Source organism: Pseudorasbora parva, chromosome 18 (genome assembly GCF_024679245.1).
Source record: "Pseudorasbora parva isolate DD20220531a chromosome 18, ASM2467924v1, whole genome shotgun sequence".
Lineage (NCBI taxonomy): Eukaryota > Metazoa > Chordata > Actinopteri > Cypriniformes > Gobionidae > Pseudorasbora > Pseudorasbora parva.
Window position 1 is genome coordinate 6,860,439 of NC_090189.1, and position 14,920 is coordinate 6,875,358.

At 39.1% G+C, this 14,920-nt stretch overlaps 1 protein-coding gene across 2 annotated transcripts in view; it reads left to right on the forward strand.

The window, feature by feature from the left end:
* Positions 1-9,637, forward strand: part of lrrc8aa (leucine rich repeat containing 8 VRAC subunit Aa) — a 37,234-nt gene extending 27,597 nt beyond the window's left edge. For both annotated transcript variants that reach the window (XM_067423566.1, XM_067423565.1), the window contains exons 5-7: positions 290-460; positions 1,158-1,463; positions 8,115-9,637. In XM_067423566.1, coding sequence (XP_067279667.1) covers positions 290-460; positions 1,158-1,463; positions 8,115-8,390 — 753 coding nt within the window. In that variant the 3' untranslated portion in view covers positions 8,391-9,637. The remainder of the gene's footprint in view (positions 1-289; positions 461-1,157; positions 1,464-8,114) is intronic.
* Positions 9,638-14,920: the final 5,283 nt, after the last annotated feature.

Consider the following 14,920-nt stretch of genomic DNA (forward strand, 5'->3'; position numbering starts at 1 on the left):
ATATAACTTATACTGCCCATCATAAATCAAAGCAGGAGAATGACAGCTGTCGGAGGAGAACACCGGAAAAGGTGACAGAATGGACGATACTTATCTGTATTTGCAATACACGAGCCGCGGTTCAGCTGCGCAAGACAAACGCTTGCAGTGTGAAGCACAACAGGCGCGTGCAGCTCCCGCTCTCCATACACACTACTTCTGCCCTGCCAAAGCACTGCTTGCGAGTGCGGTGTAAATTTCTTTTAGGACGGTTTGATGATTGAAGTGGGTCGTCTTCTCTCCCTCGCAGGTGGTGACAGATGTTGGCGTTCACTTGCAGAAGCTCTCCATCAATAACGAAGGGACCAAACTGATGGTTCTGAACAGTCTGAAGAAGATGGTGAACCTGACGGAGATGGAGCTGGTGCGCTGCGATCTGGAGAGGATCCCACACTCCATATTCAGCCTGCACAATCTGCAGGTAACCCTTAATCTAGTTCCACAAAACCTCTGCATATAATTAGATTGTGCAGATCGAATGTATGCAAGTAAAATCAGATGAGTGTCTTAAAGTGTCCTCTATCTCTTGTCTATATCAGTGTCACTGTTTCTGAACTCCCTGAAACGCCTCCATTGCAGTCTATTCCTCATGTAAATAATTCACATTCAAGGTATATGCAAATAAAGGGACATGGCCTGGTTGAGTTAGTTAGTAGTGTGTAAGGGGTGGGACATTTCCCAAACATGCACTGAAGCACAATTATAACACACTGATCCAGCTGGCCAATCAGAGCACACTGTGCTTTTCAGAAGGAGGGGCTTCATAGAAACAGGAACTAAACAGAGCATTACTGACAGACTGGGAAAAGACGAGCTGCAACAATGACAAATATGGGAAAAATAAGGTGTTTTTTTGAACATTCAAATGAAAGTCTTATTTATTTATTTTTTAGGGTGTACTAGAAGAGGTTTTCACTGCTCTAGTACACCCTAAAAACAAAACCAAGACTTTGTTAAAGGGCGTAATATGTCATAACTTGCCATATTATATAAATAACTCGCTGCATTGCATAAATGTTGCACGTTTCCGGAAGTTTGGCAGCTTACCAGAGGAATTTCCCCTCTGGCTCACTTATTCTGATGTGCACATCAATTAAACGAGTATCTTCTGTCTACAGGAGATTGATCTGAAGGACAACAACTTAAAGACCATCGAGGAGATCATCAGCTTCCAGCATCTCCACAGACTGGTGTGCCTCAAACTCTGGTACAACCAAATCGCCTACATCCCCATCCAGATCGGCACCCTCACCAACCTGGAGCGACTCTACCTGAACAGGAACAAGATTGAGAAGATTCCCGCTCAGCTGTTCTTCTGCAGGAAGCTGCGTTACCTGGACCTCAGCCACAACAACCTGACCAGCATCCCTCCGGACATCGGTTTCCTGCAGAACCTGCAGTACTTCGCGGTGACGGCGAACAGAGTGAGTTGAGCGTAAATGCACAGACTTGCACATGCACGTCATCTCATGTTCCGGAGAGATTTCATCAGGCGCTGTTATCTGAGTTTGAATCCATCTTTCTCTGTAAAACTGCAGAGAAGCACAGACTCAAACCGTCGGGTATCCATCTTTCTCCTACCCTCCGAGAAGTGTTGCGTGAAATATCAGGGTTACTTCTGTTAAACTGTAAACAATCAGCGAAAGGTTCGCTCTGTGAACACAATAATGAGCATTTTCAAAAACTGGGTACAATGAGAGAGAAAAACGCTGGTGGGGAAAGAGTTAATTGATTATGAGCAGTGTTGCCACAGTTACTTTGAAAAAGTAATCTGATTACTGATTACTCCTTTAAAAAGTAACTTAGTTACTTTACAGATTACTTGATTTTAAAAGTAACTAAAGCCGGGTGCACACTGTGCGATTTTGGCCACGATTTGGCCGTCTCGGACAAATTTAGCAAATCCTAAAAGATTCCTCTGATCCTAGGCTAAAATCTGACGTCTTTGGTCGTTAGTTTGACATGTTCACCGGCAGCCGATTAATGAGCGCTGCGATCAAATTTTACCTCAGACGAAATTCTGGCAGTGTCAGAATATTTGGCACACAATCCTGCAGTGTGACTTCTCCTACGACGACCGTCAAATATCTCCGTTTTTCAAGACAAAAACTATGACCAAAACGAGTACTAGAGATTTCTTTGTAGCCAGCATTTCAGTCCCGCGTGTAATTCAGCTCACTGTCACTGAACGCGTCATTCATTGATGATATAAAACTCAGGGTGAGTTTTCTTGCGCGCGTCCGTTTTTAGCGCGCCTAAACTATCGTGCAGTCTGACATTAATGTCAACTGAGATCTTACAGTGTGACACGGCGATCATGTTCGTACAGTCTGACAAGGGACATTCGCAAAGGATTTTGAAAAATCGCACAGTGTGCAGGATCCATAAGTTAGATTACAAGTTACTTTATTAGTTACATTCAGCAGTTGCCGACAACACCCCTGCCGCCTCAAAATAGAAATGACAACCGTTTTTGGCAACACACTTTATTGCATTTATGCCCGAGCCTGACGGCCCGACTTTTTTACGCCCCTTTTTTTAGGCTTCTCCTTCGTTTTATATTTATTTTAATAATTAAAAGGAACAATGAGATGTGCTGGTGGAAACAACATGAGACCATGATAGCTTGCGCCACTGTCAAGATATGGCTCGCGCAGGGTTAAAGAGTCTGTTTCTTCAGTGCAGCTGCTAGAGTTATGGCCTTTTGACAACTGGTTCCTTCATTCGTTTTCTCTGACCAGATCTATCTGATTGCGAAATGACCAGGAGTAGGCCTTCCGAGAGTCTTTCGAGACGCATTTAATTCCGATCACTCAAATAAAACCAATTCAGAAGGTGCATGAAAGCATTTCAAACTAAACCGGACAAATGTCAATGTATCTGGTTGTTTAAACCACATGTGTGAATTTTAAATGTGTGAGAGCGTGTTATGTTAAGCCACTCGTGTTGCTACCATAGATATACATAATAAATAATATACTTAATTACATAATATACTTTATTATGTACATCTATGGTTGCTACTACTCTCCGGCGCCGCCATCTTTATTTTGAGTCTGACGAATCGACGCGCATATTTTGCGTCGACGTATTTTTTGTTGTCCTAGCCCTAATAACTAGCCTACTTTGTTTTTAATGTCAAAGTAGTTATATTTCGTTTCGTTTCTTTATTAAGTTCATTTAGAAAAATGTTTAGAGCAATTTTTTGTTTGTTAAATTAAAGTTTTAATTTTTTTATGTGACGACCCAGTGAGTTAACCGCATGTTTAGCCTAGTCTATCAAACCAACTCTTGAATTGTCTTGCCTATACAAACTTTAATTTAACAAACAAAAAATTGCTCTGAACATTTTTCTAAATGAAAAGAAACGTTAATAAAGAACGTTTAGGTTAATAAAGAAACGAAACGAAAAATAACTACTTTGACATTAAAAACAAAACTGAACTATTTTAATGGCTGCAACAATGTAAAAAAATAATTAAAAAAAAACACGGGCTCCAGCCGAACTTGGGCTGAGAATTTGGATAAGCTGTCGGTTTTTACTAAGGAAAATGACTAAAATAGTAACTCACAGTGACTTGGATAAGTAACTTTAATCTGATTACTGGTTTGGAAATAGTAACGCGTTAGATTACTCGTTACTGGAAAAAAGTAGTCAGATTAGAGTAACGCGTTACTATGTAACGTGTTACTGGCATCACTGATTATGAGTAATGTAATTTCCTTTCTTTTCCACTTCTAATCCCTATTGAATATTTCTAAAGCAGGTAAATCCAGTATTTATTGTCAGTCAAAATAACGGAAATCACGTAAAGGGTTAGTTCACCCAAAAATGAAAATTCCCTCATTAATTACTTACCCTAATGTAGTTCGACACCCGTAAGACCTCCGTTCATCTTCAGACACAAATGAAGATATTTGTGTTGAAATCCGATGGCTCAGAAAGGCCTTCATTTCCTCTCTCAAGACCCATAAAGGCACTAAAGACGTCGTTACAAAGCCCATCTCACTACAGCGGCTCTACAATCATTTTATGAAGACACGAGAATAGTTTTTGTGAGCAAAAAAACCCTAAATAACGATTTATATAGTGATGGGCCAATTTCAAAACAAAGTTTCGAACGGTTATGAATCAGGCGTATCGATTCATGATTCGAATCGCCAATGTCACATGATTTCAGCAGTTTGACACACTATCCGAATCATGAATCAATACGCGGATTCATAATTAAAAAACGGCCTATCACTATATAAGGCGTTATTTAGGTGTTTTTTTGCTCAGAAAAACTATTCTCGTGTCTTCATAAAATGATTGTAGAGCCGCTGTAGTGAGATGGGCTTTGTAGCGACGTCTTTAGTGCCTTTATGGGTCTTGAGAGAGGAAATGACATTGGTGTCAATGAAGGCCTTTCTGAGCCATCGGATTTCAACACTAATATCTTCATCTGTGTCTGAAGATGAACGGAGGTCTTACGGGTGTCGAACGACATTAGGGTTAAGTAATTAATGAGGGAATTTTCATTTTTGGGTGAACTAACCCTTTACGTGGTTTCTGTATTTTGATTGACAATAAATATTGTATTTATCTGCTTTAGAAATATTCAATAGGGATTAGAAGTGGAAAAGGAAGGAAATTGCATTTAAAGCCTCTGTGTGAAAACAAACTTGGAACGAGACGTTAGGATTTGGGGAGAAATTTTCATATAATACATATTTTTGGAATTATCTTTTGTCTCCCCAAATCCTCACGTCTCACTCCAGGTATAAAACCCAGTGACATCAATTTATTGTAATTTATAATTCTTTTAAATTACAATTTAAGACAACTGTGTACTATTTGAATATATTTTATTATTCCTGTGATGAAAGCTGAATTTTCAGCATCATTACTCCAGTCTTTAATCTCACAGGATCCTTCTAATATGCTGAGCTTTACTGATCCTTAAAGTCAACACAAGTTCTTCACTACTCCAGTACGCGGTCCTGGCCTTATTGTGAAGGATTCATCAGCTCACGTCATTTCAAAGAAAATGTTTTCATAATCTTTCACTATAGCTTGCTCACGTCTGACTTCACTTCTTGGCTGATGTCACCTAGGCTGCTCAGACTTAATGTTGTCCATTAGCAAAGCGGTTGCTGTTGTAGGGAACGCATTCTTTCTCAAATCATTACACTAGTAAACACAGTCATTTCATGCTAATTAAATGAAAATTATGGCAATCATAGCAAATATCTTTGAGATTTGTGAAACAAAGGAAGTGTTTCATGACCTCCACAATGAGAGTATATCTCACCAGCGGGAATATATCACAGAGGTGGGTCCAGAAATCCTGTTTGCTCTGTTCCTGATTTCAAAGTAACTCGGCCCCGTCCACACCCTCGAAATGCATGTTGCGCATACCTATCCGTCAGACGCCCATCTGAGCTTTCTCGCGGGTGTAAGCCGCATTAGACGGCGCCGTTGTTTTGTTGAATCTGGATTCTTTGGATGAGAGTCAGGTAATTCCAAGAAGGTAAACAGGGAATGTACAGACATAAAGTCCAGGAACATTATCATGCAGCAAACACAACCCGACTCTCATGTGGTTTGAGTTTTACGTGTACTTGTGGTTGTTTTTGGTAATGGGCGTATTTAAGAGTGTGTGTGGCATGTTTCTGAAAATAGCGGGTTTATGGGACCTCCTGTCGAGGAGTGTGAACACCAGGGGTATTATAGTAAACTAAAGCCATAAAAAACTGTTTTGTTACTTGATATAAAAAAAAAAAAACGTTGATTGGAATATATATTATATTATATTATATTTGTATAATATTTAACTTGTATAATAAAGCTGAAATAAAAATATATAGACTTAGATAGTATAGACCTAATGGAAAAACATTTTAAATCCAAAATATTACTAAAAACTACAACATTATCTCAATAACACTAACATGACACATTATGAAAAAAAGGAAATAACTGGAAATATATATTATGGGGAAAAAAAAGATTATATATAGACATAGACTCAGACTCTTTGGTTTATAACTATTTCAAATTATTACTAAAAACTACAATAGTATCTTTATAATACTAAAACACACACTCTTTCCGATTCCTTTATCTGCTTATTTAAGTCTAAATGAGTTGTATAATTTGTGTTATTTGTTGAGAAACAAAGTGAATCATAACTAGATGCATATGTTTGCTTTTTGTGTGTGTGTGTGTTTCTTGTTTGGCAATACTTGTGAGGACACAAATGTCCTCACTTATATAGTAAAACATGAAAATGACCCACTAGTGAGGACATTGGACTGGTCCTCACTAGTTTAAAAGGCTTATAAATCGGCCAAAACAGGTTTTTATTTAAATCTGTTGATCTGCTCATGTTTCTGTGATGGGTAGGTTTAGGGATAGGAGTTGGGTTAGGGGATAGAAAATATCATTGACCTGATATAAAATCAATGGAAGTCTATGTAATGTCCTCACTAATATAGTGAAACAAACCTGTGTGTGTGTGTGTGTGTGTGTGTGTGTGTGTGTGTGTGTGGGCCAAAATTAGCAGCTTACTCTGGAGATAATTGGTTTTCCTGTGTATAATATGTTTTCAGTGTCTCCGCCCTGCCGAGCGAGTGGCTTTAAATGGGGCACGTTGTTTATTACAGATAGATTATATTACCCAGCTCTCTGGAATACTTCATTCTGATTGGTCAGTCGTGGCATTCTGCGGTCAATTATTGCAGCTGTTAAACTGGATAACTGACTGTTTTACCGAACAAATGATTCCCTGCGTAGCTGTGCTGGTTTTGGGTTTCTCCTATCTATCCGATCAGCTGGTCATAATCGCAAAATAAACCCTAACCGAGACACCAGATCACCCAGCTGTGACCTACTACAGTATCCGTTATCTACTGAACCAAATCGGCCAGTTGAATGATGGTAAAGGAGACGCAAAATAGCTGAAATCACATTTTACAGTTGTATTTTACATTTAGTCCTATGACAATATTAATAGAAAGGTTTATTAGCTATTGTAAAGGCTGGAACAAATAAAATAAATGTGTGTAATTAATAACGGTTGACAATTAATCGATTTATATTATAGGCCTACTAAAATAGCGCTACTACAAACAAATACAGTTTATTCTTTATTTAAAACCACATATTAAAAAATCCCCAAAATAGGTAAACTACATATCTTCCTATGCAAATAGAAAAATGTAATGGGTGTAATAACCTGGTCACAAAATGATCATGTTCTTCAAAAACACTTGTGTGTTATGCATAACAGGAATATTTTAATAAATATTTATGTACAAGAAAGTGTCAATTTAATTTTAATTTAAACAGTTCATAATAAGGCTTAATTTGTTAATTTACAACTAACAATAAGCAATATACTTTATTTATCTTTGTTGCAGTTAAATTTGTATTAGTAAGTGTATTAGACATTAACAGGCTAATTATTCCTTTCATGGGCCAAATATTATGATAAATTTTTTTTAAATACTTGAGCGCAGAGATATCACGGCTCTCATCCTCACGTTCTCCAGCTGTTGAGCGATCGCAATGTGTTGCGTGATATCTGCGCCCAAGTAGCAGTGCTTCGCCTGTGCTTCCCCATAATATAGTCCCAAATCAATATCTGCCTAGGAAATCGCCTAGCCTTAATCTGCATCGCTATTTGTGCTCGTTGTGAATACACAGGCCACAAGAAGTAATTAGGTTATTTTTTTATTTTTTTTTGTGGATCGCTTTTACTCAGGACATGCTAGCTGGCAACATAGGATTCCATTCATTATGCTAAGCTAAGCTAGCGGCGACCATGCCAAACTAAAACAATGCATGCACTGAGACAAAAATGCATTTGCCCACATATCGAAATGTAGGAAAGAAGTTGAATAACAACTATTTCTAAAAACCATGGAGTGTTCCTTTAACAACATGAAACCTTATTGTAAAGTGTTACAGAAATGTTTACGTCGTATTTGCCGTTATCAGGTGTGAGTTCACACACTAATTAAAGAGAATCTCATCGCAGACCTCGTGTGTTAATCGTGTTTTTTTTCTTTCTCTCTCTTCCCCAATTCAGATCGAGACGTTGCCGCCCGAGTTGTTCCAGTGTAAGAAGCTGCGGACGCTGAATCTGGGAAATAACTGCCTTACGGTGTTGCCGTCGCGTTTCGGAGAGTTAACGGGCCTCACGCAGCTGGAGCTCCGCGGCAACCGGCTGGAGGGGTTACCGGTGGAGCTCTCCGAATGCCGCCTTCTCAAGCGCTCCGTGCTGATCGTGGAGGAAGATCTCTTCAACACTCTGCCACCGGAGGTCAAGGAGCAGCTGTGGAGAGCCGATAAAGAACAAGCCTGAGTGAGACGGATGAAAGAGAAAGAAACTCTTAATGTGCTCATTCTGCTTTCCTTTCATTCTTTTAAGGATTTTTAATTCATTTTATTTGGGCGAAAAAGCATTCGTTTCTCGTCCGTATGAAGGGAATTTGTGGACAGTACGGTGCCATCTGTCCATAGGCCCTGTCCCAAATGGCACCCTAAACACACACGGTCTTCCTCTGAGTCCGCACTTTCACCACGAAATGCTGCTTTGACTGCCGAGAAGAAGTCCTCTGCGTAAACCGCACCAGTGCGGACTCGGCAAAAGTGCGCATCGAGAGCGTAAAACGGCCGGAAAGGGGGCGCTCGCGAGCACACTTCTGAGACCTAAAATGACAAATGGGTCACCCTGCGGTCTCGTGGACTTAATGGACACGCACGCAGCGGCCATTGTAAGTTCACAAGACCGAAAGCGCACATGAAGTGTGCCAATTGGGACAGGGCCTTAGAAACACGCATACACTGATAAACTCACGTTCTCATACACGAACACCCGTTTTGCGAGGTCAAGTCATTCATGTGCTGCCCCCTAGAGGCACGGAGGGGCATGCATATAGATGACCACGATGAGTGCCTGTTAAAGCAGTGGCTTTATGGGAATGCATAGATGTAACAAGCAATATGTGGTTTGTGCATTACTTAATTAGAGGCTGCGTCCAATCAGGGAAGAGTCGACTGTTTATGAATGTGCCAGTTGAGTTATCAAATATGAAAAATATACATTTTCGACCTCTGCAAGCTAATATCCACAGAAATAAATGCCAAAATGGTCATATACAAAATCTACTACATATATATGCTTTTAAAGACTTTCAAAGATGAATATGATGCCACAAACTCTTGAAAAATGTCTTGCTGAAATCCTACACTCCACAGATATAGAAACTGCGAACTCAATTGCTCTGATGACGAACAAACAAAATTTTGCCATTTGTTTCTCGAATGTTGGACTGACTCATGTTTAGATCATGTGACTTGCACGTCGCATCCCATTGGTTGACTCAAAGGGAATGATGACGTCATATGACTGTTGTTGTAGCAACGTTCCCACACTATCTTGGCCTTAACTCTCTCCGAGCTGTATGCTGGAGATCATCTCAAAGACAAAGTGTACATTTTACGTTTAGAAGTTTTATAATTTTACAAAAAAAAAGAGAGAAAGAACAAAAAGAAACAGAACAGAATGACTCATGCAAACTGTTCACGTTTGCAAATACAACAATCCGATGTGTTTATGAATCTTTTTATATATATATATATATATATATATATATATATATATATATATATATATATATATATAATATGTGTACATGTTCTTATGATTTTATTTTATGATTTTTATTTGAACTTTTATTTTGTTGGAAAGACTGCCTAATGTACACAGTATGGCTTTAAACAAAACCAAGTAAAGATTTCTGATATACATTCAAATGTGTTTTCATGTTTAAGTCACACACGGGTCATTTTCAGGAAGTTGTACCATTAGTGCCTGAACATTTTATTTGTCTCTTTTTAAAAGCAGTTGCAAAAAAAAAAAAGTTTATTGTTACTAAAACCTATATTATTAGTTACTTACTAATATATATATATATATAGTAAGTAACTAATGTGTGTGTGTGTGTGTATATATATATATATATATATATATATATATATATATATATATATATATATATATATAACACACACACACACAGTGCTCAAAAAAATAAAGGAACACTTTGAAAACACATCAGATCTCAATGGGGAAAAATATATATCTATACTAATATTGACTATGTAATGTGTTATGAACGAAAGGATGCCACATCGTTTGATGGAAATGAAAATCTTGAAAATCAAAGTTAAAAAATTATGCAACAGGCTAGCCCATTTTGCTGAAATTTTATTGCAGCAATTTTAAATGGTACTCAGTAGTTTGTATGGCCCCCACATGCTTATATGCATGCCAGAAAACACCGGGGCCCGCTCCTAATAAGACAACGGATGGTGTCCTGGGGTATTTCCTCCCAGATCTGGACCAGGGCTTTACTGAACTCCTGGACAGTCTGAGGTAAAACCTAGCACCGTCGGATGGACAGGAACACAGTGTCCCAGAGGTGTTCTATTGGATTTAGGTCAGGTGAGCGTGGTGGCCATTCAGTGTTATCAATTCCTTCATCCTCCAGGAACTGCTTGCATGCTCTCGCCACATGAGGCCGGGCATTGTTGTGCACCAGGAGGAACCCGGGACCCACTGCACCAGCAGAGGATCTGACAATGGGTCCAAGGATTTCATCCTGATACCTAATGGCTGTCAGGGTGCCATTGTCTAGCCTGTAGAGGTCCGTGCGTCCTTCCATTGGATTTGCCTCCCCAGATCATCACTGACCCACCACCAAACCAGTCATGCTGAACGATGTTACAAGCAGCATAACTCCACGGCTTCTCCAGACCCTTTCACGGCTGCCCGTGTGCTCAGGGTGAACCTGCTCTCACCTGTGAAAAGCACAAGGCACCAGTGACGGACCTGCCAATTTGGGTGGAGTACTTTTATGATGGATGGATGCACTTTTCGAGCTTCAAAAACTATGCAATGCTATTACAAAGCTGAGAACAGCCAGGATATTATTTAATAAAACTCGGAATCGTGTTTGGCTGAAAAGAAAGTCATACACTTAGGACGGCTTGATGGTAGGATAATTTTTGGGTGAACTATTCCTTAAATATCTCTTTAGCATATAAAGTCATGGCCACACGTGGCATTGTTGCCTGAGAATGAGCCACGTACACCCACACACGTTTTTTAATGCCACACCTTTCAACACAATAAGCTCCCTCTTTCTGTGAGTAGAGGTGAGTAAAGGCACCACGCCACATGTAAGCTTTAATTCATTAACTTCTCTCTCTTTCTGTGAGTAAAGGTGAGTAAAGGCACCATGCCACATGAAAGCTCCCATTCATTCACCTTTCTCTCTTTTCTCTCAGCTCATGGTCAATACCAACCGTCCAACTGGCAGCCAGAGAGTTCAAACACAACATAAACTTTCTTAAGTTAGTGTGTGCACTTGAAACTTCCTCAAATGCTGAATGAAAGTCTGAATGTTGCACAGCAGTCACAATTTGACAAGAAGATGTTAATGGAGAGCTGATAGCTATCTCATGAAATTGAAAGCATTCTGTTCTGCTAAAATAAGAGAATTGTTTTGTATTCGTTGGATATGAGCAGCTGTTTACTGTTTTTTTTCCCCAGCTGATTTGAGATCAAACTGGTGTCTGTTACTTGACGCAAACACCCAAACTGCTATGTTATCACCTACAAGCTTTCGCTTCCTCAATATCCTCCGTGGTCAAGCAGACTATACACAAAAACAAGAGCGGAGATAAAGAGGAGAACCCAACCGTGTCGACTGTTGACCGTGTGTGTGATGCGGGCGCCCCCTGCAGGTGAAGAGGTCAAACGCACACACAAAACAAACGTAAACTACTAACGTTACTTAAAAGGATAACGTTGACCAGGAAGCAGAAAGTATTAGCAAGGGTGAAATTAGGAGAGCTTTGAAGAGGATGAAGAGAGGAAAGGCAGTTGGCCCTGATGACATACCAGTGGAGGTATGGAAGTGTCTAGGAGAAATGGCAGTAGAGTTTTTAACTAGGTTGTTCAACAAGGTCTTAGAGAGTGAGACCTTGAGAGGATGCCTGAGGAATGCCTGAGGAATGGAGGAGAAGTGTTTTGGTGCCGATTTTTAAGAACAAGGGAGATGTGCAGAGTTGTGGAAACTATAGAGGTATTAAGCTGATGAGCCATACAATGAAGTTGTGGGAAAGAGTAGTGGAAGCAAGGCTAGTGGACATTTGTGAGCAGCAGTATGGTTTCATGCCAAGAAAGAGCACTACAGATGCATTATTTGCTTTGAGAATGTTGATGGAGAAATACAGAGAAGGTCAGAAAGAGCTGCATTGTGTCTTTTTAGATTTAGAGAAAGCATATGACACAGTGCCAAGAGAGGAGCTGTGGTATTGTATGAAGAGGTCTGAAGTGGCAGAGAAGTATGTTAGAGTGGTCCAGGATATGTATGAGAGCAGTAGGACAGTGGTAAGGTGTGCCCGTAGGTGAGACAGAGGACTTCACGGTGAAAGTGGGACTGCATCAAGGATCGGCTCTGAGCCCTTTCTTGTTTGCGATGGTGATGGACAGGCTGACAGATGAGGTCAGACAGGAATCTCCATGGACTATGATGTTTGCGGATGACATTGTGATCTGTAGTGAGAGCAAGGAGCAGGTGGAGGAAAGTCTAGAGAGGTGGAGGTTTGCTCTGGAGAGGAGAGGAATGAAGGTGAGTCGCAGCAAGACAGAATACATGTGTGTGAATGAGAGGGAGCCAAGTGGAACAGTGAGGTTACAGGGAGAAGAGGTAAAGAAGGTGCAGGATTTAAAATACTTAGGGTCAACAGTCCAGAGCAATGGGGAGTGTGGAAAAGAGGTGAAGAAGCGTGTGCAGGCAGGTTGGAATGGGTGGAGAAAAGTGTCAGGTCTGTTGTGTGATAAAAGTGTACCAGCAAGAATGAAAGGAAAGGTGTACAGGACAGTAGTGAGACCAGTGATGGTGTATGGTTTGGAGACCGTTGCACTGAGGAAAAGACAGGAGGAAGAGCTAGAGGTTGCAGAGCTGAAGATGTTGAGGTTCTCTTTGGGAGTGACGAGGATGGATAGGATCAGGAATGAGTACATCAGAGGGACAGAACATGTGAGATGTTTTGGAGACAAAGTTAGAGAGGCCAGGTTGAGATGGTTTGGACATGTTCAGAGGAGGGAGAGTGAATATATCGATAAAAGGATGCTGAGGTTAGAGCTGCCAGGTAGGAGGTCAAGAGGAAGACCAAAGAGGAGGTTTATGGATGTAGTGAAGGAGGACATGAAGGTAGTCGGTCTGAAAGAAAAGGATACAGAGGATAGAAATAGATGGAGGCAGATGATTCGCTGTGGCGACCCCTGAAGGGAACAGCCGAAAGAAGAAGAAGACTTAAAAGGATAACGTTAGTTCACCCAAAAACGAATAAAGTATTACTTTATTTTATTTTATAGGAATAACGTAAAATTTAAACTCATCGATTCGTTTCAGAAGGCCTTTATTAACCCCACGGATCTGAACTATCCCTTTCATTTCAATAAAGTTATAGGCTCTACGAATTAATTCTCTCAATTCGTTATTCAGGGGAAAAAAATGAAAAGCTGAAAATGAGAACTGGATCAGTCTGAGTTAACAGCTTTTTGTTTTGTTGTGTATTTATATATCGCTTTAAATGGTCACTATAAAATTGTATATATAGAATAAAGAAAGTAATTCAAGTGAGAGTAAATAATGGTAGAATTATTATTTTTGGTGAACTATTGATGACAACAAATTAAAACACTTTCCTCTTTTTCATGCCTTAGTGTGAAAAGAAAAAATGTATTTCAGAAATGTAAACAGAAACAGACAAAGCTTGGATGTCAACGCTGCAATCAATATGCAATCGTGCACATATTGATCTGCCAAACATTGATTTCCATCCAGTACAGGACAGAATATGACCCGTGTGTTCACCATTTACAAAAAATTAAGTTTACTTTAAGCATATGTTTACTTTTAGGTTCCCGTAAGCCCTCAGTGACTCAAGTTATTCACACACATTTGACCCCTGCAGGTGAAGAGGTCAAACGCACACACAAAACAACCGTAAATTACTAACGTTACTTAAAAGGATAACGTTAGTTCAACCAAAAACTTAGCTTTTTCAATTTATGGTCACTATAAATTGTATGTATATTTCAATTTAAACCACAATATGCGTAGATTTAAAGGGACAGTATATCCCTAAAATAAAACTCATCGTTATTTTCTCACTCTCGTGTTTTTACGAACATGTGACCTTTAAGAGAAAAAAGAGAATATATATCTATATATCTTATTCTATGGCCATTTCATTGTATTTAAGTAAACAACTGCAATTATGCTTAGTACCATACATAAAATAAGTGATGAGTAAAATATATGAACTCTTTTCAAACCAAATGTCTCACATTTTTATAAATAATAATAAATAAAAAAAATGTAATAGTGCACTTTAATAAATATAATAAACCTTTTGGTACAAGTTACTACCTAAAAACAAAAAGCACTGAAAACATGTATTAAAATCATCTAAACTCAGGCTATGTAACTTTTTTCTGGCAGCTAATTTCTAAAAATATTTTATATATTTAAAGTGATATTCACAACCATTGTTTTATGGAAACAGCTGAATGAACTTTCAACAAAAAAGTATTTTTTAAATATTTTATAATTGAGGTGAATATCACTTTAAACCACAATATGCGTAGATTTAAAGGGACAGTATATCCCTAAAATAAAACTCATCGTTATTTTCTCACTCTCATGTTTTTACGAACATGTGACCTTTAAGAGAAGATATATATATATATATGAGTGAAAGTGAAAAGTTCTTTTCCCCACAGCTTTTAAATAAATTTTAAACATTTTCTTA